The following is a 27,280-nucleotide window of genomic DNA, read 5'->3' as shown; positions in this document are numbered from 1 at the left end:
AAACCCGTAATCCCAGCACTGTCAGAGGCTGAGGCAGGAGGATCACTTTGAGTTCAAGACCAGCCTGACAGGACTGGGGAGATGGCTCAGTAGAATAAGCGCCTGCCTGGCAAGCGCAAGGGCCTGAGTTCAATCCCTGGTTCCACCAAAAGACCAGCCTGGGCTACAAAGAGCTCAAGATCAGCCTGAACTGCATAGTGAGACCTGGTTTCAAAAAGAAAGCACAGGGCTGGAGAGATGGCTCAGTGGTCTAAAGCACCTACTTGAAACAAGCTTGGCAAAGCACAAGGACCACGGTTCAATCCCCCAGCACCACATGCCAGCCAGCCCCGCCCCCTGGTGGGCTGAGCTGGCCACACACACACAATAAATAAATGTAATAAATAATAATAAAAAAAAAAAACCTCAAGATATTACAGCCTCCCACAAGTGAAAGGCCAAATCAAAAAATGGGCAACTGAAACAAATAAACACTTTTAAAAAAAAAAAAAAGAAAGCACAATAGTGTATGTATGTCATTCCAGTTACTTGGGAGCCTGAGGCAGGAAGTTCGTGAGGTCTAGGCCAGTCTGGGTAACCCCACCCCAACATAAAATAATAAGGCTTGAATGTGTAGCTCAGTAGTAGAGCCCTTGCCTAATGGGAGAAGCTCTGGGTTTGATCCCTGCCATCTAAAAATAAAATAAAATCTAAAAAAGAAGCTATAGGGGCTGGGGAGATAGCTCAGTGGAATAAGTCCTTGCCTGGCAAGCACAAGGTCCTCTTCCTCTATAATACAGCTCTGTTTTTTGTTTTTGTTTTTGTTTTTTTTTTTTTAATTTTATTTATTTATTTATTTGTGTGTGTGTGTGTGTGTGTGTGTGGCCAGCTCAGCCCACCAGGGGGCGGGGCTGACTGGCATGTGGTGCTGGGGATTGAACCACTGTCCCTGTGCTTTGTTGAGCTTGTTCTAAGTAGGTGCTTTAGACCACTGAGCCATCTCACCAGCCCCCAGCTCTGTTTTTGTTTGTTTGTTTGTTTGTTTTTGTTTTGTTTTTTGGCAGAACCAGGGATGGAACTCAGACCCTTGTGCTTGCCAGGCAAGGGCTTATTCTACTGAGCCATCTCCCCAGCCCCTACAGTCCTGTTTTGATAAACCCATCATAAGTTGAAAATATCATTAAAGCCAAAATACATTTAATACCCACCCCTAGCCTACTGAGCATTCTAGCATAGTGACAGTGCCCTGCTCAGTGCTGGGAGCATCAAGGGAACGCTGTGGAGCTGGGGAGATAGCTCAGTAGAATAAAAGCCTGCTTAGGGCCTGGGAGATGGCTCAGTGGAATAAGCACTTCCCTGACAAGTGCAAGGGTCTGAGTTCAATCCCCTGTTCAGCCAAAAAAAAAAAAAAAAAAAGCCTGCGAGTTCAATCCCCAGTACTGAAAAATAAAATAAAATAAGATTTGAACGCTGTGGTTGGCCAGAACCACAAAAGGATATGATACACCATTGGCCTTCCAGGAAAAAATCCAAGTTCAAGGCTGGACGTGGCCGTACATGGCTGGGGAACCCCAGCTCTGAGGAGGCAGGAGGATCTTCATCAGTTTGAGGCCAGCCTGGACTAGATAGTGAGTTCAAAGCCAGCTAAACTACACAGTCCGGCCCGTTCTTCCCCCTCTAGAAGCCCGTGCTGGTGCAGGTCCACAAGAAGGTCACTTACAACTGCTGCAGCCAGGGCACTGTGGACCTGCAAGTGCACATGGACAAGAACACCTTCACGCCGGGGGACAAGGTGACGTTCACCACGGAGATCCACAACCAGACCGGCAAGTGCATCAGGTCGGTGGTCTCGGCGCTCCACGCGCATGTGCAGTACCAGGCCTTCACGCCCAGAGCTGAGCGCCGCTGCCGTACCGACAGCAGCCAGCTGCTGCGCCAGGAGGCCAGCACGCACATCGCGGCCTTCACCACCACCAAGGTCGTCAGCGCCTTCAGCCTCCCGCTGCTGCTGGCCGTGAGCGGCAGCGGCCTGCAGCAGGAGCTCATGCACACGTGCTACGAGCTGGTGGTCACCGTGCCCCTGCCCTGGTCGCTGAGCAGCGTCAAGGCCCGGCTGCCCATCCACATCACCCGCAGCCCCGCGGACTCCGGGGTCCTGAGCCCTGAGCCCGGACCGTCCGGAGGAGAAGGCGAGCAAAGTCCTGGAGAGTAAAGGCTTTGTCTTACTCCACAAGGAGTCTGTGTCTCACAGGTGACACCTCCATGGGCCCTGGGGGCATGAGCAGCACAGTTTATGCCTTTTATTATTGTATTTTTATTATTTGTGGCACTGGGGGCACAACCTACTGTCTTTCTACTGAGCTCTATCCCCAACCCATTTTATTTATCTATCTATTTATTTACTGTCCTTTATTTTATTTGTACCAGGAATCAAACTCAGAACCTTGTACTTGCCAGGCAGGTGCTTGTACCACTGAACTATCTCCCCAACCCTATCTTCTTTTTTTTTTTTTTGAAACAGGGGCTCACTATGAAGGTCAGCTGCTCACTTTGTAGCCCAGGCTGGCATCAAACTCACCATGATCCTCTTGCTTCAGCCTCCCGAGTCCCAGGATTATAGGCATGCACCACCAGTCTGGCTCCATTTTACTTTTTTCTTTTTGGCAGATCGGGGGATTGAAGTCAAACCCTTGCACTTGTCAGGCAAGTGCTTATTCTACTGAGCCATGTCCCTGGCCCCTTCTATTTTACTGTTTGAGATTGGATCTCACTAAGCCACTGAGTTCCCCAGGCTGGGCAGGAACTTGGGCTCCTCCTGCCTCAGCCTCCCAGAGTGCTGGAATGAGAGGTCTACGCTACTGTGTCAGGCTGGCTCCCCCCATATCTCTTTTGTTGTGTGGTGCTGGGGATCGAAGCCAAGGTCTCCTGCGTGCTAGTCCAGTGTTCCCCACTAAACACGCTCACTCCAGTAGTTTCAAATTCCCCCAGACCTGATTATATTCTCAAGGTCAGATTCTGGTTCAAACTGGGCAGGGACTGAAAGCTCTGTAATCCCAGTATCTGGGAGACTGAGGCAGGAGAATCCCTGTGGCCTCAAGGTCAGCCTGGACTACACAGTGAAACCCTATCTCAAAAAACAAACAAAAAAAGAACCACATACAGTATGGGTGTGTCTCATTCCTCCTAGAGGCGTAAACTGTGGGTGCTCAGAATTAACAGAGGTCGACCAGATGTCCCGAGCAAGCTGTCTGTTCTGTGATTCACAAGTAATCCATGGAGAGTATTCCAGAGCATGTGACTGTTTTGTCTCTTAAAACCTTTCGGCCAGTTTTTTTTGGGGGGGTGGGGGGTGGGGCATTGGAATAGGATCTCACTGCTTAGCCCAAGCTGACCTTGAATAATTTGCAGGGATCTTCCTGCCTCAGCCTCCTAGTTCTGGGATTATAGGCTTGCGCTACCACACCCAGTTGTATCTGTTTCCCCTCTGTCATCACCACTGTTGATTTCACATTTGTTCGGTGCTTTCTTCAGGAGATGGCTCAGTAGAATAAGTGCTTTCCTGGCAAGCGCAAGGGCCTGAGTTCAATCCCCAGTTCCACTAACAAAACAACCCCCCCCAAAAAAAGCCAGATCTGTAATGCCAGCACCAGGGAGGCTGAGGCAGGAGGATCTTTGTACCAGCCCGGGCCACAAAGTGAGTTTAAGGGGGCTGGGGAGATGGCTCAGTAGAATAAGCACTTGCCTGGCAAACACAAGGACCTGAGTTCAATCCCCAGTTCCACCAAAAAACAAAAGCAAAGTGAGTTTAAGGCCACACACACACCCGTGTCCCACTGCTGGCTCAGGGTCTCCAAGTCAGATATGCTAAGACCCAAGTCTGGGGAAATGATGATACGTCTTTCTTGGGGGTGAGACGTGAGGGCTTGGGAGAAGATGTTTGAAAGTCACTCCTTCAGTGCTCTGGACAGAGGGTGTTGAGTCAGGAAGCAGAAATACATTCAAGAAGCAATTAGCCCAGGGTTGGGGAGATGGCTCAGTGGAATAAGCACTTCCCTGGCAATTGCAAGGGCCTGAGCTCAATCCCCCGTTGAGCTAAAAAACAAAAACAAAAAGGATCAGGCATGGGGATTCATGCCTATAATCTAACTCTGGGAGGCTGAGGCAGGAGAATTGGGGATTTGAGTCCAGCCTGGGAAAATTATCAAGATTCTGTCTCATAAAAATTAAGGACAACCCACTTTCCAGGCCTCCTCCTGTCCCTCTCAGAAAGGAGCTTCCTTTTAATTTTTGCTACTCTTTAAAAAAAAATTAATCAAAGAAAGAAAATATGATAGAAACTTTGGGGGCTGGGGAGATGGCTCAGTAGAATAAGCACTTGCCTGGCAAGTGCAAGGGTCTAAGTTCAATCCCTGGTTCTGAAAAAAAAAAAAGAGAGAGAGAGCTGAGATGAAGCTTAGTGCAAAAGCCCTGAGTTCAACCTGTAGTACTTGCCAAAGAGAGAGTAGGGAAAGAGAAAGAAAAATACATAAAGCTATTACAACTGAACAATAATAAAAGTAACAGATAATAGTATGCACCTAGACTTATCATGGTGACACACACCTGCAATCCTAGCACTCAGGAGCCTGAGGCTGGAGAATCAACCCAAAGTCAAGGCCAGCCTGGGCTTCATAGGGAGACCCTGTCTCAAAAAAATAGAAAAAAAGGAAACAAAAAATAACATGAGTGGGGCTGGGGAGATGGCTCAGTAGGATAAGCGCTTGACTGGCAAACTCAAGGATCTGAGTTCAATCCCCGGTTCTGCCCCTCCCCCCCCAAAAAATAATAATAATAACATGAGTATAGACCACCTATTTTTTTTTTAAACTGGCCCAGGAAACACATGGTTGGAATACAATTCCCAGCATGCACTGCAGGAAGCTGTAGTCACGTGACTGAGTTTCACCCAATGGTATACAAAAGAACTGACACTTTATTTCCTGTCTAGTTCCTTAAATATTCCCAGGGGTGGGAGGATTCAGACAAGGTGGGGGAGGTATCTTGAATCCTGGTTTATTCTTTGGGGGACAGTAACCTGAAAGGCTGAACTTGAACTTGACCATCTCTTAAGAAATCTAGTGGGTTTGTTTTGTTTTTGTTTTCTGGTACAGGGGGCCTGTGCGCTGAGCCACACCCTCACCCCTCTTTACATTTATATTTTGAGATAGGATCTTGCTGAGTAACTGATCTACCCAGGTTGGGCTAGCATTTGCTATCTTCCTGCCTCAACCTCCCAGAGTGCTAGGACGACAGGCATGCGCCACCACACTTGGCAAAAAGTACTACGTCTTTGTGTTGAATGAGTCATTTATTGGCTTGTGGTATTTCATAAGTTATTTTCCTTTAACAATTTTTATTAACGCACATGTGTGCAGGAATCGCAGGCCTCGTGGGGAGCTGGGACATGGACATAACACATCTTTTTCTGCTCTTTCCCTCCCCTCCCCCGCTGCCTCATCCTTTGATCCCCTTCCGATTTGCAAAACAAATACAGTTTTCTCACTGAGTCCTGAAGCCTCTCCTTGAACTCACTCTGCTGCTGTGCTGGCTTTGAGCTCCCACTGATCCTCCTGCCTCAGCCTCTGGAGTGAGTTCTGGGATGATAGGTGAGCTCCGCCACACCCAGCCTCTGGTGGGATTTCCTGACCTTGGTGCCGAGGAAACTTTGAGCTGAAGACCTGCTGGCGAGGGGGACAGTTCTGTGATTATATGGTGTTGACCAGTGTGCCTGGCTTTTGTCTAGGGGATGCCAGCAGTGTTTGCTCTAGCTCTGGCACCACCAGCAACATCCCAAGAGGGCCAAGCAGGGTTGGGGTGGGGAGATGGGGGGCTAAACTAGCCCTGCTGAGAGGCACTGGTCTACGCTGGTTACATTTCTGGAGGCTGTGGGTACCCTGGAGACATACATTCAGTGTGACCACAGCAGACCTGTGCCTCGCCCTCCTCTCCCAGCTCTGTGTCCTGGGAATGTCTGTCTCTATGAGGGACACTGGTCACCTGCACTTTGATCAGGTCTTGTGTGTCTTATTTTATTTTTTTAATCATGTATTTATTTGGTACAGGGTCTCCCTATGCAGCTCGGACTTGTAGTGATCCTGCTATCTCAGGTTCCCCAAGCGCTGAGATTACAGGCATGCACCACCATGCTTGGTTTTAGGGGCCCGCGTGGCATGTAGTACCAGGGATTGAACTAGGGTCCTTGCACTTGCCAGTCAGGCTCTTAGACTACTGAGCTATCTCCCCAGGCTTCTGATTTGTTTTATGAAAGAGTCTCTTTGTATAGTTTATTCATGTATTTTTGTGTTTTTTTTTTTCAAAATTTTATTGATAAACAGATAGCAATGAGACAGTTTCAAATCAAATCGGAAGTACAGTTTCAACAAATAATACACTGCATATATTCTTCTTAGTGGTTAATTGCTGTACAAGATGCGGACTTGTGATCCTATTTACAATCACCATTAGAACAAATCATTCTATTCATTAAGAGAATGCAACTATATATCTATCCTAACCACTTTGAATACACAGATACAAAATGGACATTCATCGGTATACCCCATTTTTTCTAAGTTCCGTTATTGAATATTACAGGTGTGTAAACTCAGCAAAATATTCTAAAAGAGTCCAGTAGCCCATTATTTTTGTATTTTAAGGAAGGGTCTACAGGGTGTTCAGAGTCTCACTACTAGATCGGACTTGTAGTGATCCTCCTGTTTACAGCTTCCCAAACGCTGGGATTACAGGCACGTGCCACCACGCCTAGTTTCAATTGCCTTCGCAGTGTGCCCTCCTGCGCCTGCTTGCAGACATTTTAATCCTCTGAAGTGTTTGGCCGGCCCTATTTTTATAGTTTAGGCTGGCCTTGAACTCACTATGTAGTCCAGGCTGGCCCCTGAATATGCGGCTATCCTCCTACCTCAGCCTCTAGTGTCCTGGAATTACAGGCATGTGCTGCTATACTGGGCTTAAATTTTATTTTGAATTCAGGTCACTTGAAATTCTCCAGGCTACTGATTAAAGTGCCTGCTTAGGCAGATGCAGGAACCGGGGTTCAATCCCTGGCATGCATTGGGGGTAAGGCGGCCCCAGGACGTGCTGAGACGGGTGATTGAGACTGGGCATGGTGGCACACCTATAATTCCAGAGCTTGGGAGGCTGAAAACAGGAGGATCACTGTAAGTCTGATCTGTGTAGACCCTGTAGACCCTGTACTAAATACATAAAAATAAATAAAGAAATAAGAAATTCTCCATGCTGTCCCTAACTACTGACCCTCCTGCCTCAGCCTCCTGACTAGCTGGGATGACAGGCTTGCGCCATTCTGGAAGGTGTTAACATTCTCTGCACCCCGAACAGCAGGCCCCTCTGCTGACTGCCTCCCCTCCAGGTCCCGAGACTCAGTGGCCCACACAGGCAGGCGTTGGGGACACTTCCTGTGTGGTGGCCCTGGGCGCCCACTGTGCCAGGTGGGCCAACGGGAGAAGCAGCTGGGCTGGCTCCACTTCCTGTCCCCGCGGAGGGGCCTCTCAGCCTCCCTGGCCCCCGCCCCTCAATAACCTCACTCCCCAGGGACCCAAGCCACCCATACCAGCTGCAGCCTGCGCTTGGGGACTAGCAGCTGCTGCCACACATGCCCTGTGCAGGCCTCACTGGGAATGTCCACCCCCACTGCTGCCACCTCCTGCATTTCAGTCCTGAGAGAGAAAGGGAGTGACCAGGCCTCTCTGTCACCCTGGAGATCTGAACTCTGGAGGAGGAGCAGGAGGAGGAAGAGCCAGAGGGGGAGGGGCAGGAGGAGGAGGAGCAGCCGCAGAGGCCACCACCATGCTGGGAGGAGGAAGCGCTGGACCCCATGGGTAATCCAGGGTCCCCGCCCAACTGGGACCTCCAGGTCCAGCTCCAAGGTGCCTACCATTTCCCCCTCAACTATCTGCATCTGTGGTTGCCAGGACAATGGCTGCCACCTCCACCTGGGAACAAAGGCACAGCAGGCAGGAGAGCCAAGGACAGCCTGTTCCCTGCCGCCAACGTGACTGGCACATCCTGGCGCCTGTGTCCCTCTGCCAGCCTGGCCATGAAACAAAGCTCCTCGGTGTGGGGCAGCTGCAAGGGACATGAGTGACAGGAGCCCACCAGGGCTTACTCCTGGTCAGCTGCATCTGGGGCTGTTTCTCTAGTGCTTTTTTTTTTTTTTTAATGGCACTAGGGACAGAACCCAGGGCCTTCACACCGAGCTCCACCTCCAGTCCTGTTTAATTGTGGGACGAGTTCTTGCCAGTGGATCCAGTTGAGCTCAAATATTTGATCCTCCTGCCTCAGCATCCCAGAGAGCTGTGACGGCAGATGTGCACACTCCCTGCTGGCTCCTTCCCATCCTGCCCCTGCCTGGAGGCCAGCATGGAGGCTCAGGAAAGCCTGCGGGGTGGGGACCAAGGGCTGGTGGACTGTGTGGCCCGGTGGCGTCATTTGCATGGAGGCCCAGGACCTGAGTCGGGACCCTGCTGGCCTGGGAGAGGCCGGCAGGGTCTGGAACCTGAGCCTCAGGGCCGCTCCCCTCCCCCAGGCTGCCACTGCCGCCAGGAACTCCAGGACAGCGGGCAGTTGGCGCCCTGAAGCCCTGGAGGGTGGGAATAGGCCAGGGTCTGCATGTTAAGGGACCGGGCTTCCTGCAGAGGCAGCCAGCCCAGACTTGCTGTGGCTGCAACAGATCCCCGGCTTTTGTCCCTGAGGCTACAGTGGCTGAGGAGGGGCGTCCACTGCCACGTGGCATTAGGGATGTGGACGGGGCTGCAAGGATTGCTGAGCAAAGTCAGGACACTCAAAGCAGCCAGTGGGCCTTTAGTATATGTGTGTCGCCTACAGAGTTGGGACATAGTTTGATTCCTAGTAAAAAAAAAAAAAAAGTTGGGACATGATTATGTAAAAATTTATTCAGGTGGCTAGTGGGCCTGGGAGGCTGAGGGAGGATGACCACAGCCCAGCCTGGGCAATTTAGTGCAGCTCTGTCACAAAATGAAAAACAGAAAGGCCTGGGACGACATTCACCTGTAATCCCAACACCCAGGAGGCTGAGGCAGGAAGACTACTCCGTGAGTTCAAGGCCGGCCTGAACTGCAGAGGGAGACCTTGTCTCAAAGAGACAAAAAATAAAGAGAAAGACAAGACTGGGGTGTACTCAGTGGAATAAGTGCTTGACTGGCAAGCGCAAGGGCCTGAGTTCAATCCCTGGCTCTGAAAAAAAAAAAAAAAAAAAGACTGGGGTGTAGCTCTGTGAGGAGGCCTGAGGTGGGGCAGGTGAGGGTGCGTGCGTGCCTTCCACCTTCCGTCCCTCCCCACCCCTGCTGGAGGCACTCCTTCCTCTCTGCTTACTGGAACAGGGAGTGCATTCTCCCCTCCAGGTTCCCCACCTTCACCCGCTGCCCTTTGAAGCTCTGTCCACTGGGCAGCCCCAGAGATCTCAAGTCCATCGTTGCTCTGGCTTCAGAGCCTGCTGTGGCTCCCCAGTGCCCTTCGATGCTGGCAACCTGGTCTCTGCCCCCCTGTGCAGCAGCCTCTGTGCTCCCTGACACTGCCTGTCCTGCCCCTCGTTGTACTCTTTCCTGTCTGACCCATGCCTGTTCCCAGGGGAACATTTCTCTTCCTACCTAGCGAATTATGGGAGCCTCAGAAGGTGCTCAAGGCTCGTACTCAGAGACTGATACACAGCAACGCTTAGTTATTATGATTTATTTATTTATATATTTATTCTTTGAGACAGTATCTCTCTAAGTAGCTCAGGCTGGCCTTGAGCTCACTTTCTCCCCAGACTGGTCTTGAACTCAAAGCAATCCTGCCTTAGCCTCCTGAGCACTGGGATTATAGATGTGCACCCCCACTACATCTAGCTTTTCTAATTTTTTTAATTGTTTATTTATTTATTTATTTGGTACAGGGTCTCGCTATGCAACTCGGACTCACAGTGATCCTCCCGTCTCAGCCTCCCCAGTGCTGGGATTGCAGGAGTACATCACCACTCCCAGTTTCAGTTGCCAGCACAGCACACCCAGAGTTCTAGGGCCAGCACAGCATGTGGTACTGGGGATTGAACCCTGGTCTTTGGGCTTGCCAGGCAGGCTTAGCCGCTGAGCTGTGACCCCAGCCCCTGGCTTTTAATAATTATTTGCTGAGCCAGGTGCGGTGGTGGTGCCTACCTGTGGAGGCTGAGGCAGGAGGATCACTGCAAGTTCAAGACCAGCCTGGGTTCAAGACCAGTGAGCTCAAGACCAAGTTGACTCTGTCTCAAGAAAACAAAAGGCCAGAAATGTAGCTTAGCTGCACAGTGCCTGTCTGTCAGGTGCAGGGTTGAGTTTGATTCCTGGTACCAAAAGAAGGAGGAGGAAGAGGAGGAGGGGGGGAGGAAGAGGAGGAAGAGAAGGAGGAAGGAGAAAAAGGGGGAGGAGAAGGAGGAGGAGGAGGAAGGGGGAGAGGGAGGAGGAAGAAGAGGAGGAGGGAGAGGAAGAGGGGGAAAAAACGCAAAAGTTTGTGGAATGACTGCATAACCAGTAAATCACCAGCCTGGCTCACACATAACACCTGGGACAGGTGTGTGCCTGTCTGGAACCGGTGCGCCCCCAGGTGGCAGGATGCTCTCTTGCCTCTGCTTCCCAATTTCCAGCGGAAGCCCAGTCAATTTTCAGAGCCCTCTCATTGGGTGTGGTGGGGAGGAAAGAGGAGGAGGCAATCTTGGAAATAAAAACCCCCAAGAGAGCCAGGTGCGAGTCCCAGCACGACGCCTACAATCCCAGCTCGTGCGTGGGAGGCTGAGGCGGGAGGATGGCCCTTTAAGGAAGGAGTCTCCCAATCTGGAAGGTGACACGGTCTCTGCTGGCGCTCGGGTGGTGCAGGTAGAGGAATGCACGGATTTAGGGAGGGTGATCAGATTTAGCACACATGAGAACAAAACAGATATCATGTATATCTGAATTTGAATTTTGAATCAGAAATTAAACCCAGATCTTTTACACTGAACTACACTCCCAGTCCTTTAAACTTTTTTTGAAAAAGGGTCTCCCTAAATCACTAAGTTGTCCAGGCTGGGCCTGAACTTGCAGTAATCCTCCTGCCTCGGCCTCCCACAGTGCTGAGATGACAGGCAGCACACCAAGGTGGGAAAGAATGAGGGAGTGTTGGAGAGTCTGTGAACCTCACGTACGTCATGGGATATACTCATGGCAGAAAAAAAAAAAAAGCAGTATGTGCTTGTTATTGATCTGAAATTAAAATGTCACCTGGATTCCTGGGTCTCAGCAGCCAACCCCCATTCTAGCAGAGCTTGGAGGTTAACAAGGAAGGCTTCTGGGGGGAGGGCACATTGGCACAAGAATGGCAGGAGCAGCTCAGGCAGGGAAGGTTCAGGAAATCCTCCGGCTGCTGCTAGGGCCTTCCCCTTCCCTCCCCGCCTCCCCAACGTGGCTCTGCGTGTGTGTGTGTGTGTGTGTGTGTGTGTGTGTGTGTGTGGTGCCCCTATGCCCTGCCTCCAATCTCCCAGCATTCTCTGGCCCTCTCTCTGGTTTCCCATTACCCAGGGGCCAACTCCTATTCTACCCCTTTTTGCTCCAAAGAGTGAACAGATAGAATAAGCACCTGCCTGGCAAGTGCAGGGTCCTGAGTTCAATGCCCAGTACTGCCACACACACACACACACACACACACACACACACACACACGATGCAACAGAATGCCTAGGAATTTTCCATATCATAATTGGGTTTTGTCCCAACCAGAGATATCTGGGCAATTAGGTCACTGCCCTTTGAGCTGCGTGACCTGCAATAAATCACCTCATCTCCCTAGCCAGCCTCCCTCTGCTCCTCTCCCTCCCGGGGCTCTCTCCTGCCCCAGGCCCTTGCCCAGCTGTGCCCTCTCCACAGAAGCCTTTTGTTCTATCTTCTCCATGGTCCCCTCTGTATCCTCGTCACTCCTGTGCCCAGGCATCACTCGCTAAGGCCTCTCCTGAGCACCCTGGTAAAACTGTACCCCCACACGTGCGACCTTGTCTCTTATCTGGCTTCCTTCAGCCGTGCTCATGCCCCCATACAGCGCCTCTGAACAGGGCGCTCATCTAGTGGGCCAGGGCAGGATTTTTACGTTTTGCCCCTAGCTGTGCCTACAGTCAGCACCAGCACACAATAAGCCCAGCAGAAGAGGCTGGCGAGATGGCTCAGTGGAATAAGCGCTTCCCTGGCAAGCGCAAGGGCCTGAGTTCAATCCCCAGTTCTGCAAAAAAAAAAAAAAAAAAAAGCCTAGCATAAGAAATGAAGAAGACACCTGCATCATCTAGTGCCTTAATCATGGGGTGGGGGGTTTAGAGTCACTTGGGAATCAGTCTGCCTGTTTGTAGTTACTTAATTTGAGACGTAGTGGCGCACACCTGTCATCCCAGCTCTCTGGAGGCTGAGGCAGGAGCATCGCAAGCTTGAGCCCAACTTGGGCAACATAATGACTTAGCAAGACCCCATCAAAAAATAAATAAAAATAAATTTTAAAATTGGATACTGTGGCAAGGCGTGGTACTGCACACCTGTAATCCCAGCACCCAGGAGCTGAGGCAGGAGGACTGCTGTGAGTCCGAGGTCAGCCCGAACTAACTGTGATATCCTGTCTCAAACCAACAAAATAATCTAGAAAGTTGGACACCATTTCTTGGGCTGGAGATGAGGCTCAGTGGCGAGTGCTTGCCTGGCACAACCAAGGTTCTGCCTCCACCCCCAGCAGGCATCTCTGGAACTTGAACTCAGGACCTTGCGTTTTCCAGGCAGGCGCCATGCTACTGAACTATATCCCTGGCTGGAGCCAACTCTTGGTGTGACTATTGGATGATGGAAAATTCTAGAACATTCCCATCACCAAGGTCACAGGAGTTCTGTGGTGCAATGCTGTGTCAGCCTGGTCAGAGAAAATGCAGGGTCTGGCACTTCATTTTCCCCATGCTTTTTTCTAGAGGCCCTGGAAGCCCCACACCATCCATCTAATTTCATGGAGGTGGCAGCTTGGTGGTCGAAGGCTGGATGCAGCCCCAACCAGATTTCACCCGGCCTGGTAGTATTCTGAGAGGCAGGACATTTCTAGTTTGACTTCCTGTAGCTCTTCCGGGTCCGAGGTGAGTCTCCCCTGGGGCAAGGCTCTGCTGTTCCAGGACCAGGCATGGTGCCATTCCCTCCTACCCAGCTTCTAGAGCCATCTGACTCTCAGATCTTAAATGTAGAGGCCAAAAGGACAAAGAATACGTGTGTGTGGGGGGGGAGGTATTGTAGCTTCAGGAAGGGATTGATCCAGGGGTCAGGGTGCCTGAGGCTTGGAGCCCATAGTATCCCTGGCTGGCTGACTCTGGGCCTTAGTGTCTATGAAATGGGGTTGACAAAGGGACAGTACAGTATTGGGAGGATTAAAAGGCTGGCTTTGGCAGTGTGTAGGCAGAACGCTCTGAGCTCCCGATGACTCAAGGCATTCAGGTTGTTTCTACTGCTGGGTGGGATGTGGAGTCTTCACTCTGGCAACCTCCAGCAACCACCGCTGGGATCTGGAAGCCTCCCTTTAGTCCCTGCGAAAACGGAGAGCCGGGAGTGGTCGTAAACCTGTAATCCCAGCACTTGGGAGGGTGGGGCAGGAGGATCGTTGAGTGTTCAAGACCAGCCTGGGCTAAAAAGTGGGCTCAAGGCAGCCTGAAATGCACAGCGAGAGCCTGTCTCAAAAGACTGAAAAAAATGGGGGGGGGGTGCCTGGTGTGAATCCCCCCTAGTCCCCACACAATGCGCCCCGGATTGTACACACTCACCACCCAGGGCTGAGTTCATAGGATCCCCAGGTGGGTCCGGCTCAGCCCAAAGTCCCCTGTCCTCCTTTCCAGCACCAGGGCACGGGGTCCTTTTTTAACTCGTGACTTTACTAAGTGACAGTCACGTCCTGGGCTCCGGGCAGATGGGGCGGGGCCGGCATCCCCCGATATGATTGGCTACCCGGGCCGTCATTCATGGGACCCGCCCTCCAACCGGGTAAAAATCTTAGCCCGCCGCGTCCGGGCCACTTTCTGCCCGGACCTTGGAGTTTCAGGACTTTTGTGGTGAGAGAAACGGGCGTCGTCCTGGGGCGACCTGGAGTGGGGTCCTTAGGATCTTGGAGAACCCCAGGGAAGGAGCGCCCTGGGCTCCCTGTCTAGGGAAACTTGTAACTTCGGGAAGAGACTGCGACCTGAGGATCGGGGGGGCGGGCCACATCCTGTCCCCTCCTGAGGCTCTCTACGCTGGAACCCGGGCTGCTTTTTGCAATGCAGTCGCAGCACCACTTTGGTGGCCCGGGGACTCCGCCCTCTCTCCCTCCCAGGTCCTCCAAAGCCCCCTTCCTCTCTCCCCGTCTTGCAAATGGCTCCGCCACCGGGGAGCTGCCCTCCAGCTCTGGCTGCCACCTGGAGGTCTTTCCTGGGCCAATAGGCCGTTCCGTGGGTGGGTGTGGCCGGGAAATTGCGAAAGCTTTGTCTGCTGTGGGCCTCTGCTCCCCGATGGGCCAGGGACCTTGAGCCCTTGGAATGTCTAAGTCTTTAGTTCTTTTCTTTTTTCTTTTTCTTTTCTTTTGTTGTTGTTTTGTTGTTGTTGTTGTTGTTGTTGTTGTTGTTGGGGACTGAATCCCAGGACCTTCAATCCTGGCGCAGTCTTCTTTTATTTTACATTTTGAGATAAGCTCTCCCACGGTGGCTTGGCTCGAGCTTTCCATCCTCCTGCTTGAGCCTCTTTGGTGCTGAGATAACTGTGTGAGAGGGGAAGGTGGACTGGGGTGGGGGTGTTGTGGGACACTTGGGGCGGTTCCCCACAGAGCAGCTTGGGCCGCAGGAACCAGCTGAGTGCAGGTCGCCAAGTTGAGGACTTGAAAGTTGCCCATGTCCACAGCGGTCACTCTGGGTGACCAACTCCAGGAGGGATGGATGGACAGAGGGGCTGGAGGGAGCCACCTGAGTCCTAAGTGGGACCTGGCCCGGACCTGGCCTGTACCCCATCAAGTGTTTAGGATTGCAAGGGAGTGCCAGTGCCAGGAGTTGTAGGGACAGATCCACAGGCTGCAGTGTGTCTGTCCCACTTCCCAGCCAGGGGCCTTGGTAACCAGCAGCAAGGTCATTTCTGCCCCCTTGCCCTGCCCTCTTTTTCTGTGTGTGCTACTGGGGGTGGAAACCCGGGCCTTGGGAGCTGCACCTCTGTGCCTCTCTACTTTTTACTTTGGGACAGAGTCTCCTTGAGTTACCCAGGCTGACTTAAAAAACTCAGAATTCTGCCTCAGCCTCATGAGTGCTGAGATTACAGGCGTGTCCCACACACTAGACTTTATGATTTTCTTTCTTTTTTTTTGTAATTTAGGAAAGGGTTTACAGGTTGTTCAGGGTCTCACTACTAGATCGGACTTGTAGTTATTAGCCTGTTTACAGCCTCCCAAGAGCTGGGATTACAGATGTGCGCCACCACACCCAGTCTCAAGTACTGTTTTAGTGTGCCCTGGGGACAGAGCTGGCATGGCAGGCCCAGGAATCGAACCCCCAGCCCCTGCACCTGTTTGCAGGCACTTTAATCTGCTGAGCTATTTGGTTTTTTTTTTCTTTTCAAAGTTTTATTGATAAACATATAGCAATGAGACAGTTTCAAATCAAATCGAAAGTACAGTTTCAACAAATAATACACTGCATACATTCTTCTCAGTGGTTAATTGCTGTACAAGATCTATTTGGTTTTTTTAAAAAGTGTTTTTATTTTATTTTATTATGTGTGTGTGCGCGTGTGGCCAGCTCAACCCACCAGGGGGCGGGGCTGGCTGGCATGTGGTGCTGGGGGATTGAACTGCGGTCCCTGTGCTTTGCTAAGGTTGTTCTAAGTAGGTGCTTTAGACCACTGAGCCATCTCACCAGCCCCTGCTGAGCTATTTGGCTCGTGTCTTTTTGAGGCAGTTCACTACATAGTTAGTTCAGGTTGGCCTTGAGCTCACTTTGTAGCCTCTAATTCCCAGCAATCCTTCTGCCTTAGCCTCCCGAGTACTGGGATTACAGGCATGAACCATCACACCTGGCCCAGCTTAAATTTTTTTAAAAGTTTAGTTTTATTTCTTTCCAATGCTGGGGATCAAACCTAGGGCCTTGGATGCAGTAGGAAAGCACACACCCTGAGCAGTACCCTAAGTCCTTGGATTTTTTTTTTTTTAATGTATTTGGTACAGGGTCTCACTACAAAGCTTCGACTTGTAGTGATCCTCCTATTTTCAGCCTCCCCAGAACTGGGATTACAGGCATGCACCACCACGCCCGGTCTCAGCGGCCAGCTCATCCAGCTGAGCTGGCGTGGCATGTGGTGTTGGGGACTGAACTCCGGTCCCTATGCTTGCCTAAGCAGGCACTTAGTCCACTGAGCTATCTCACCAGCCCGCCTTAGCTGTTTTCTGAACAGGCAGTATTCCTGACGTGGCTTCAAACACTGAAGCCACATCAGTGGCCACATCCCCACCTTGAGCTACCTGGTTCCTTCCTGCTGGAAGTTGGCCACTGCTCAGTGTCCTGTGTCTCCTTAAACAGTGTCTGCACAAACCACAAAAAGCTTTTGCCCAGCACAAGGTCTCAAGTTCAATCCATGGTACCACATGCCATGCCAGCCCCAGAATCCCAGGCGCACTGTGCAGGCCCTGGAACCAGGCATGGTGGCACATGCCTGTAATCCCAACACTGGGGAGGCTGAGACTGCAGGATCATTGTGAGTCTGAACTGTGTAGTGAGACCTTGTGTTAAAAAAAATAATAAAAGCTTTGGTCCAATTTGGCACCTTAACGTTCTTGACCCAGCTTAGATGACAGCATCAAGCTCTGGTAGGGCTAGGGGGATGATGTGTGTTATTCATTTGTTTGAGACAAACTCCCTCTTTGTAGTTCAGGCTGTCCTTGAAGGCACTGTGTAGCCCAGGCTGATCTCTAGTTTCTGGCAATCCTCCTGGCTCAGCCTCCGCAGCACTGGGATCACAGGTGTGCCGCCACAGCCCATAAGCTGTTTTCTTTAATCCCCTTCTACCGGCCTTCTGGGTTGCTCCTAAGGTCTCAGCGTGGCTGCTGCAATTGCCCACGGTGCTGCCCACGTGGCAGAGCTGGTACGAGGAAGATCTTCCCTGAAGGGAGGTTTCCAGGTCAAAGGAAGATGGCTGTGGAAACCTGGCAGCTCTTGGTACATGCCCTCTTTGAGGTTCTCGCCCAGATCTGTGTCTCTGGACTAGAGGTACCAAAGGTGAGCCTCTAGGGGAGGCACTTGGAAAGCCGCATGAGAACTGCGAACCCAGCTACTCTGGAGGCTGAGGCAGGAGAATCACAAGTTCTAGTCCAGGGCCGGGGAGATAGCTCAGTAGAATAAGCACTTGCCTGGCAAGCACAGGGTCCTAAATTCAATCTCTGGTACCACAAAATAAACAAACTGGGGATGCAGCTCAGTGTGAAGGCCCCAGGTTCAATCCCCAGTACCAGAAGAAAAAACTAGCTGAGTCAGGTTTTTCCTACGTAGCTGACGTGAGCCTGGACTTCCACCCCCGACAGCTCCCTCTACCCACAGTGCCCGCTGCTGAGACCATGGCTGCACAGGGGACAGAAGCCCTTGCAGACAGCTCAGTGACCCCAGAGGAACCAATACAGCAGGTAGGTCAGCCTGTGGCTGGGCGACCCCAACCCCATGATTTATGGGCAGCATGGGTGGGGGCTCTTTTTCCTTAATATAGTGTAGTTCAGGCAGACCTTATACTCATTATGTAGCCCAGGCTGGCTTGAACTCAGGGCAGTCCTCCTGCCTCAGCCTCCTGGGTGCTGGGTTCATAGGCATGCCCAGCACAAAACATGTTTTTTTTTTTTTTTTTTTTTTTTTTTTTTTCTTTTTCTTTTTTTTTTTTTTGTGGAACCAGGGATTGAACTCAGGCCCTTGAGCTTGCCAGGGAAGCACTTATTCTACTGAGCCATCTCCCCAGCCCCTCAAAACATGTTTTATGCATTTTTTTAAAATGCATTTTTTAACCTCTTCCCTTGCTGGCAGGCAGTTGGGCCATTTCTTCCTTCCCACTGTCAGGACTCGTGCCTGCACTTCAGTTTTCCTGTCTCCGGGCCGTTCTCGGAGCCAATCGCTGGAACCCCCAGTAAAGCCAAGTTTTTGTTTTTGTGGTGCTGGAGACCTGCGCAGGCCCACGGCTGAATGATGTCCCCGCAGCACAGAGTGGTGACGCTACAGCACACTGCTCAGATCCAGGGTCAGCTTGATTTGTGTCAGGGGATAATTTTTGTAGCCTCAGTTTCCCTGCTTGTGAACCGGGAACAGTGCCGATTTAGCCAGGTGACCCCAGAGCACCTGGGAGTCCGATCTCCTGGATGAACCCAGCACCACCTGTGGGCCACAGTGAACAACCAAGAGAGGGCTGGGCTGGGCTGGAGCTCAGTGGGCGGATGATGCGGGCCCAGCCTCCGGGCACAGCTAAACCCGGCGCGCGGGTGCCGGCTGATGCCCGCCACCCTCTGCTGCCTCTGCCGCCCGCGCAGCCCAGCGTGGTGGACCGCGTGACCAACCTGCCGCTCATCAGCTCCACCTGTGGCATGGTGTCGGCGGCCTACGCGTCCACCAAGGAGAGTCACCCCCACGTCAGGACCGTGTGCGACGCGGCGGAGAAAGGCGTGAGGACCCTCACTGCGGCTGCCGTCAGCGGGGCGCAGCCCATCCTGTCCCGGCTGGAGCCTCAGCGTGAGTGAGGGCGGCCCTGGAACGTGGGGACTTCCGGACCGTAGCGGGGCATCTGCCCCAGCCTTGGCCCCGCCCCGCAAGACCAGCCCCAGGGGCCTCAGCTGCAGCGGTCATCGCTGGAGTCGCGAGTTACTTGAGCGAGGGTCTCGGTGTGCAGTTCAGGCTGGCCTTGGACTCTTAATCCTGCCTCAGCCTCCCGAGTGCGAGGATGATGGGCGAGCGCCAAACACCTGGCTCCACGGTCAGATTTTTTTTTCCTTTGTCTCCTCCCCCTCCCACAGTTGCATCAGCCAGCCAGTACGCCCACAAGGGGCTGGACAAGCTGGAGGAGAACCTGCCCATCCTGCAGCAGCCTACAGGAAAGGTGAGGACAGCAGCTCCATCAGAAGCTGCAGGCAGGATGCTACACACCTGTCCGTCCTAGCACCACCAGGGGCTGAGGCAGCACGTTGGCAGGTTTGAACCCAGCAGGAGTGAGTTAGTGACTTAGCAAGAACTCATCTCAAAAAAGTAAAATGAAAAGGTAGCCAGGCGTGATGACTCAGGCGTGTAATACCAGGACTGGGGAGGCTGAGGCCGGAGGGTCCCTGTGAGTTCAAAGCCAGCACCAGGTCAAGCTCTCAGCATCACATTGTCCAGCCCTCAGGCCAGGTTCTGGGCTACATGAGCAAGTTCAAGGCCAGGTGGTGCTAGAGAGTGAGACCCTGCCTCACAATACATAAATAAGACTGGGAATGCAGCTCAGTGCAGAGGCCCTGGGTTCTGTCCCTGGTACCAAAACAAGAAAGACCCAGGGCTCACTTCTCACTCTGGGGAGTGGGTAGGTGCAGAGGGGCTGGCAAGGGGCACTCTGTGCTGGTGTGAGTCCTCCGCCCAGCTCCCTCGGGGCTTCCCTGGTGCCTGTGCTGAGGAGCAGTGTTTCACCTGGCGCCTCCCCAGCGCCTGCCATATACACACCAGAGTATATGCTGGCCCTGAGCTATGTTCACACACAACTTAGCTGGTTAGCCCAGGAAGCTGCAGGGACCGTGGTAGATGTCCCCAGGAGCCCCCGCTGTTGCAGGCTCAGCTCTGCTTTCTCTTCCCTGCCACTGAGGAGTGAGCATCCGCCAAGGCTGCATTCCTTCCCTGAATAGAAGCCAAGCGCAAGGCCAAGCTCTTCACATCACCCTGGCCAGCCCTGTAGGCCAGGTTCTGGGCCTGCGATCTCCCCTCCTGGACCCCGGGGGTGGCTTTTCTTCCTGGGAGAGGTAGCTCCCCAGGGTCTGTAGGACAGGGTGCCCCCAGTGCGATTTTTTTTGTTTTCAGGCCTGGGAATAGAATCCAGGGCATTTGCACTGAGCTCCAGCCCCAGCCCCTTCAAATAGTTTTTTTGGGGGACAGAGAGCTAGCTCAGCAGTCTAAAGCCCCTACTTAGGCATGCTTAGGCGAGCCCAGGGACCAGTGTGATCTCCAACCCCACATGCTGTGCCAGCCCCACCCCAAGGATGGGCTGAGCCAGGAACAACCAAAACATTTTTTTGTTTTGATTTTGAGACAAGGTGTCCCTGAATTGCTAAGTTGCCCAGGCTTTGCGATCTTCCTAACTTCCTGTTGAAGAGTGCCACCGACACCCAGCTCAGTGTGGCCATTAACCCTGGTGTTATGCTATGCCTGCGGGCTCAATAGGCTAGGTTCAGAAAAAAAAATTTTTTTTTTGGCCTGCTCAGGATGCCTTAAGGGCAGGTCTGGTAAGGCATGAGGAACTGGGGATCGAACCACAGAATTCTGAGACTGACTGCTTTGCTTAAGAACAGACTAGGTTCAAATCCTAGAAAAGGAGGCCAAGAATGGCCCCCTGCTTGTTCTTGTAAATAAAGCTTTATTGACATGTGGCTCCACCCACTCATTTACATTTCCATGCTGCTGCCTGCCTAGGAGGCTGGGTTAAATAACTGAGACCAATCTCTGATTTGGTAAATCCTTTTCTTCTTTCTTTCTTTCTTTCTTTCTTTCTTTCTTTCTTTCTTTCTTCCTTTCTTTCTTTTTTTTTTTTTTTTTTCTGCATTAGAGATGAATTTCAGGGCCTTCTCACTGAGCTCCATCCCCAACCCTTTATCTTTTATTTTGAGATGGAGTCTCACTAAATCACTAAGTTGCCCAGGCTAGGCAAATTTTTTTTTTTTTTTTTTAATTTTTTTATTTATTTGAGAGAGAGAGAGAGAGAGAGAGAGAGAGAGAGAGAGAGAGAGGTGTGTGTGGCCAGCTCAGCCCACCAGGGGGCGGGGCTGGCTGGCATGTGGTGCTGGGGGATTGAACCGTGGTCCCTGATGCTTTGCTAAGCTTGTTCTAAGTAGGTGCTTCAGACCACTGAGCCATCTCTCCAGCCCCAGGCTAGGCAAATTTGAGATCTTTCTGCCTCAGCCTCCCAGAGTGCTAAGATTTCCACCATATACAACCACCTTAACCTTAATGACCACTGTAAGAATGTCTCTCAATACAGTCACTTTTTTGTTTTTTTCCAGAACTAGGGATTGAACTCAGGTCCTTGCACTGGCCAGGCAAGCAGTTATTCTACTGAGCCATCTCCCTGGCCCCTAATACAGTCACATTTTAACATGCTGGAATTGAGGCCTTCAATTTATGACTTCCTTAGGAAGACACAGTGCCACCCCTATTCCCCAAGAGGAGGATGGGGAGGCCCAGAGAAGTAGAGGGACCTGTCAGAGGCCACACAGCTAGGGAGCAGTAAGCCAGAAACAAGACCCTGGGCATTCTGACCTCAGAGTTCATGGGGGGAGGGGTTGGCCTTGCAGTGCATGGAACCCTGGGCTTCTGCCCCAGGCTGCATCCCCAGCTTTTGTGGCTCATGTTCATAGCTGCCTCGGGAGGCAGAATATCTCAGGGTGCAACAGAGGGGCCCCTAGGGACAGAGATGTGGGGGTCCTGTCTTACAGGTCCTGGCAGACACCAAAGAGCTCGTGTCAACTAAGGTGTCAGAGGCCCGAGACATGGTGTCCCACACGGTGTCGAGTGCCAAGGACTCTGTGGCCACCTGCGTGGCAGGCGCGGTGGACATGACCCGTGGGGCTGTGCAGAGTGGCGTGGACGTGACCAAGTCAGCAGTAACCAGTGGCGTCCAGTCGGTCATGGGGTCGCGCGTAGGACAGATGGTGCTCAGTGGGGCAGAGACTGTGCTGGACAAGTCGGAAGCCTGGGCGGACAACCACCTGCCCATGACAAATGCTGAACTGGGTGAGTGCGGGACCCTGGGCTGTCGTGCCCCTGCTGCCTTCCATGTGCTCAATCCAGCAGCCTGTCTTCCCCACAGCAGCCACCAGGGGGCGCCCTGAGCACCAAGTCTGGGCCTCCCTCTGTGCTCTGGAGTTCACGGGCTTGCAGCCCTCAGGGCCCTGTTCAGCCGCCTGGGCCCCTCTCGGCTTCTTCTCACTCTGTGCCACTCTCTCCCTCAGCTACTGCCCTAGCTGTGCCCTGTGACCATTTAGCTCAAGTTAAATACTGCCTCCTCAGAAATATCTATTCAGTCCCGCTTTTTTTATTTTATTTTTATGTGTGTGTGTGTGGCCAGCTCAGCCCACCAGGGGGCACGGCTGGCTGACCTGTGGGGCTGGGGGATTGAACCGCGGTCCCTGTGCTTTGCTAAACTTGTTGTAAGTAGGTGCTTTAGACCACTGAGCCATCTCACCAGCCCCTATTCAGTCCCGCTTTTGCTTTAGCTTGATTTTTTATTTTTTTCTTCTTAGCTTGATTTTGTTACTGGGATGGTGAATTCTGTGAGGGGCAATTTTTGATCTTGAACATAGCTCCAGCATCTAGCATATGGCAGATGCTCAGTGAGCCTTTTTTTTGGGGGGGGGGGGTGTTGGGGGAGCTGGGTATTGAACCCAGGGCCTTCACACTGAGGCCTTTTTTATTTCAAGACAGAATCTCTTTAAGTCACAAACGTGCCCTTTCTGGGCTTGAACTTGTGGCATTCTTCCTGCCTCAGCCTCCCAGAGTGCTAGGACATTAGGTATGCAGCACCACAGGCACTTAAAACTTTTAAGCAAACAAAGAGGCCTGGGGGTGGTACAGGCTAGAGGGGGGACAACAGATTAGAAGCTGTTTCTTTTTTTCTTATTTCTTTGGTGGTACCAGGGATCAAACTCAGGACCTTGCGCTTGCCAGGCAAGCACTTATTCCACTGAGTTATCTCCCCAGGCCCCTAGAATCTCTTTCTACATGGTTTTAGGTAAGGGTTTGAGTGCCTGCTGAATGCCAGGTCCCATTCTAGATGCGGGACCCAGCGAGAAAATGTTCCCACTAATGGGAACAGCCAGTGCAAAGGTCCTGGGGTAGGAGCATGTTCCAAGATCTGCAAGAAAGCTGGTATGGTCCGAGCCAGGGGCGTGATGATGGGACTACTTGGGTTCTACTCCAAGACCCCGGCAGCTTGTGAGTCCTGGGACCAGGGCACAGAGGGCGGCATGAAGCCTGGCCTCACCAGGACCTCTTACCCGCCCCAGAGCGGCTCGCCACGTCCCTGGAGGGCTTTGATGTGGCTTCAGTACAGCAGCAGCGACAGGAACAGAGCTACTTCGTGCGCCTCGGCTCACTCTCCGAGCGGCTGCGCCAGCACGCTTATGAGCACTCCCTGGCGAAGCTGCGTAGCACCAAGGAGCATGCGCAGGAAGCGTTGCAGCAGCTGGCACATGCGCTCAGTCTGGTGAGTGGGGGCTGGGCGGAGGGGACTGTGTGGGCAGCGGGGGCGGTCCTTCCCGTGCTGGGCAGAGCATCTCTCACCTCGACTGGGTGCATCTGGCTGGGGCTGTGCGTTCAGTGTGCCAGATGTGGGAGGCTGAGGCAGGAGGATCTCAAATGGGAGCCCAGCCTGAGCAACTGAGTGACTGAACGGGCCCTCGTGTCAAAATAAGTAGAAAAGGGCTGCAAATGTACCTTAGAGAGAAGGGCTTGAGTTCCATCTCCAACACAGTTTAACAAATAAAGTCGGATGGGAAAGGAGCGCCCTCAGCTCTCCAGAGGAGCTCCCGTCCCTCACTCCGCTCTCTCTGCTGCAGATGGAAACCGTGAAGGGGGGAGTGGACCAGAAGCTTGTGGAGGGGCAGGAGAAGCTGCACCAGATGTGGCTGAGCTGGAACCAGAAAGCGCAGAGCACAGAGGACCCAGCCAAGCCGGAGGTACCCACCGGGTAGCAGCGAGTGTGGGCCCCACCAAAGCCTGGAGGGTGTGCCCCGCGGCCCTGCCGGCAGCCTCTGCCGGCAGCCTTGCTCCATCCTGTTGTCAGACACATAATGGCCCCCCAGGAAGTCCTTCAGGATTTCTCTCCTCAGATGTGGCTTGTAAATTTAGGGCGCTCCTATTGGCTCAGCCTGCAAGTGCTAACCCAGGAGACAGCTACCCTCTGTCCCCTAGACCTTCTGTTCCTACGGTCCCAGCACAAGCTTGCTATTCACAAATTCCTTACAGCAACCTTTCAAACAAAGTCTCTGGCCCGGTCCACACTGTCCCAGGCAAGGCCTTTTATTGTCCCTGGAGCTGCCTGTTGATCTAGATGTTACTAGATCGATGCCACTTCCCACGTTCCAGCCCAGACTGGGCACCTCAGCCTCTTAGCAATCCTTCTCCCTCAACCTCCTAAGTGTTGGCCCATGCCACCACATCTGATTGTTCCACTTTGTATTTTTAGACAAGGTCCTGTTAACTTGCTGGGTTGCCCAGGTTGGGCTCGAACTTTCAACCCTCCTCTCTCAGTCTCTTGAACGCTGGTATCACAAGAGTACATTGGGCCAGGTGTGGTGGTGCACACCTGCAATCCCAGCACTCGGGAGATGGAGGCAAGAGGATTGCTGCAAAATTGGAGGCCAGCCTGGGCTACATAGTGAGCCCGTCTCAGACTGAATGGATGAATGAATGAATAAAATTGCTGAGCTGAGCACAGCACAGTGGTGCATGCAGCCTGCAGCCCAGATGGCAGGATGATCACAAGCTCAAACCCACTGTAGGCTACTTGGTGACAGACCCTGTCTCAAAACACAAAATAAGGGGCCGGAGAGATGGCTCAGTGGAATAAGCGCTTCCCTGGCAAGCGCAAGGGCCTGAGTTCAATCCCCAGTTCCGCCCAAAAACCAAAAAACCACAAAATAAAATGGGCCAGAGGTGTAGCTCAGTGCTGAGGGCCAGCGTTCAATCTCTGCCCTGGAAAAGCCCCACACCCAGCCACTGCGAAGTCCTGCATCCTGCTGTCCCCCTAGGTGGAGTCCCGGGCACTGGCCATGTGCCGTGAGGTGGTGCAGCAGCTACAGAGCACCTGTGTGTCCCTGGGCACCAGCATCCAGGGGCTGCCCGCGCACGTGAAGGACCAGGCCCAGCAGGCGCGCCGCCACGTCGAGGACCTGCAGGCCACCTTGGCTGGAGCCCGCTCCTTCCAGGACCTGTCCGCCAGCGTCCTTGCTCAGAGCCACCAGCGTGTGGCCCAGGCGCGTGAGGCCCTGGAGCGCATGGTGGAGTCTGTGGCCCAGAACGTGCCCGTCACGTGGCTGGTGGGGCCCTTCACCCCGGGCATCAGGGAGAACGCCGAGGGCAGGGAGAAGTAGGGAGGGCGTGGCCACGTCCCTCGGGGCGGCAGCGAGGCTGCTGCCCACTGCAAACTCCTCTCTTCTCCTTCCACCTTTCGTTTGTGTTAGAGGCTGCGGAGATGGAGCCCTGCACCTTCGCACCGAGCTCCAGCCTGGGCCTTTTTAGTTTATATTGTATGGCAGGGTCCCTCCCAGACTAGGACTTGCAATCTGAGGACCCAGTCTCTGTGGATGGCTGGTGTGAGGTGGACAGGAGGGCAGCCTCATTCTGGGTCCACAGGGGCTGAGGTCTGGGAGGCCATACTTGTTCCAGTATCTGCTGTCAGTGTCACCTTATTAAACTGTACCTGCAGCCTAGTCCACTTGTCTGTGCATGTTTTATAGTCTGTTCTTGCTGCTGAAACAAAAATCGCTTAGAGCAGGCACAGTGACACATGCCTGACATTTAGCAACTCAGGAGGCTGAGGCAGGAGGATTGTGACTTTGAGCCCTGCCTGGGCAACTAGGCAGTGTGGAAAGACCTGGTCTCAAAATGAAAAGTGAAAAAGGGCTAGGGATCTAGCCCAGTGTGAAAGCCCTGTATGGAATCTCTTTTTTTTTTTTTTTTTTTTGGCGGAACCAGGGATTGAACTCAGGCCCTTGCACTTGCCAGGGAAGTGCTTATTCCACTGAGCCATCTCCCCAGCCCCAAAGCTTTCTTTCTTTTTTTTTTTTTTAATTTTATTTATGTGTGTGTGTGTGTGTGTGTGTGTGTGGCCAGCTCAGCCCACCAGGGGGCGGTGCTGGCTGGCATGTGGTGCTGGGGATTGAACCATGGTCCCTGCACTTTGCTAAGCTTGTTCTAAGTAGGTGCTTTAGACCACTGAGCCATCTCACCAGCCCTGGATGGAATCTCAGTATGGAAAAAAAGGGCCGGGGAAACAGCTCAGTAGAAGAAGTCCCTTTCTGGCAAGTGCAAGGATCTGAGTTCAATCCCTGGTCCTGAAAAGAAAGAGATCAAATCATCCAGTGCAGAATATTACACAGCAATAAAAAGGAACAAGGGCCCAGTACAATGTGTATGCCCATAGTTGAAGCTTTTTGGGAGGCTGGGAGAGGAGGACTGCTTGGCTCTAATAGGAGTCTGGGGCCAGCCTAGGCAAAGTGAAAAGATGCTGTCTTAAAAAGGAGAAAGCCCGAGGCTGGGGAGATGGTTCAATAGAATAAGTGCTTCCCTGGCAAGCGCAAGAGCCTGAGTTCCATCCTCGGTTCTACAAAGAAAAAAAAAGAGAGAGAAAGCCCTGTTACCCTTTTTTTTTTCAGAACTGGGGATTGAACTCAGATCCCTGTGTTTGCTAGTCAAGCGCTTATCCTACTGAGCCATCTCATCTCCCCAGCCCCTTCCCTGCTATTCTTGACAATATGGAGGAAGCACACAGGCAGGACAGTGAGTAAAAGAAGCCAACACAAGTCGGGCATAGTGGCATACACCAGTAATCCCAGCACTTGGGAGGCTGAGGCAGGAGGACCATTGTGAGTTGGAGACCAGCCTGGGCTACAAAGTGAGCTCAAGGCCAGCCTGAACTGCATAGCAAGACCTTGTCTCAAAGGCAAAAAAAAAAAAGGACGACCCAGGCTGCGGGATCCTGAACAGACCCAGAGCGCAGGCCCGGTGAGTGAGTGAGACGACCCGGGGCCCGCTGGATCCTCATTCGACCCAGGCTGCAGGCCCAACAGGGAACCCTTCAGCAGAACTCCCTGCAAAGAGGCTAGAGGCAAGACCCACCCAGCTGATTCTGGAGCAGAACATCTTCCCAGAGAGACACAAAGGGTTCAACTCTAAGGCCTGCAGCAGAAAGAAGTGGAGCACAGCAGCCAGATCCAAACAACACCCACCTGAAGGAATCTGAACTTCGTAGATCCGGACCTGGTGCTAAGGTAATAA

At 52.6% G+C, this 27,280-nt stretch overlaps 2 protein-coding genes across 5 annotated transcripts in view; both read left to right on the top strand.

Moving 5' to 3' along the window:
- Arrdc5 (arrestin domain containing 5) overlaps positions 1-2,191 on the top strand; it is a 6,671-nt gene extending 4,480 nt beyond the window's left edge. The window contains exon 3 of the mRNA XM_004632963.3: positions 1,661-2,191. Coding sequence (XP_004633020.1) covers positions 1,661-2,191 — 531 coding nt within the window. The remainder of the gene's footprint in view (positions 1-1,660) is intronic.
- A 10,730-nt stretch (positions 2,192-12,921) lies between these two features.
- Positions 12,922-25,716, top strand: Plin3 (perilipin 3). 4 transcript variants are annotated; one of them, XM_023717047.1, is made up of 8 exons: positions 12,922-12,927; positions 17,615-17,697; positions 18,583-18,781; positions 19,063-19,145; positions 21,718-22,015; positions 23,287-23,486; positions 23,839-23,958; positions 25,033-25,716. In XM_023717047.1, exons 2-8 carry the CDS (start codon positions 17,632-17,634, stop codon positions 25,372-25,374), a joined length of 1,308 nt encoding a protein of 435 aa, XP_023572815.1. In that variant the 5' UTR covers positions 12,922-12,927; positions 17,615-17,631; the 3' UTR covers positions 25,375-25,716. The 4 variants fall into 4 exon arrangements, with proteins under 4 accessions (XP_023572815.1, XP_023572817.1, XP_023572816.1 ...); XM_023717049.1 differs by having other exon boundaries at positions 17,599-17,697; XM_023717048.1 differs by lacking the exon at positions 12,922-12,927 and adding an exon at positions 12,987-13,159.
- The last annotated feature ends 1,564 nt before the right edge of the window (positions 25,717-27,280 follow it).

The sequence above is a fragment of the Octodon degus genome, unplaced genomic scaffold (assembly GCF_000260255.1).
Source record: "Octodon degus isolate 3935 unplaced genomic scaffold, OctDeg1.0 scaffold00050, whole genome shotgun sequence".
Taxonomy (NCBI): domain Eukaryota; kingdom Metazoa; phylum Chordata; class Mammalia; order Rodentia; family Octodontidae; genus Octodon; species Octodon degus.
The sequence above is the reverse complement of the archived record's forward strand: the minus strand, read 5'-3'. Positions and strand labels throughout refer to the sequence as shown.

Excerpts from the sequence above, each read along its gene's own strand:
- Plin3 (XM_023717047.1), top strand. The coding sequence starts at position 17,632 with ATGGCTGCACAGGGGACAGAAGCCCTTGCAGACAGCTCAGTGACCCCA. Across the intron at positions 17,698-18,582 it reads CAGAGGAACCAATACAGCAG|CCCAGCGTGGTGGACCGCGT; the intron begins GTAGGTCAGCCT and ends CCGCCCGCGCAG. Across the intron at positions 23,487-23,838 it reads TGGCACATGCGCTCAGTCTG|ATGGAAACCGTGAAGGGGGG; the intron begins GTGAGTGGGGGC and ends TCTCTGCTGCAG.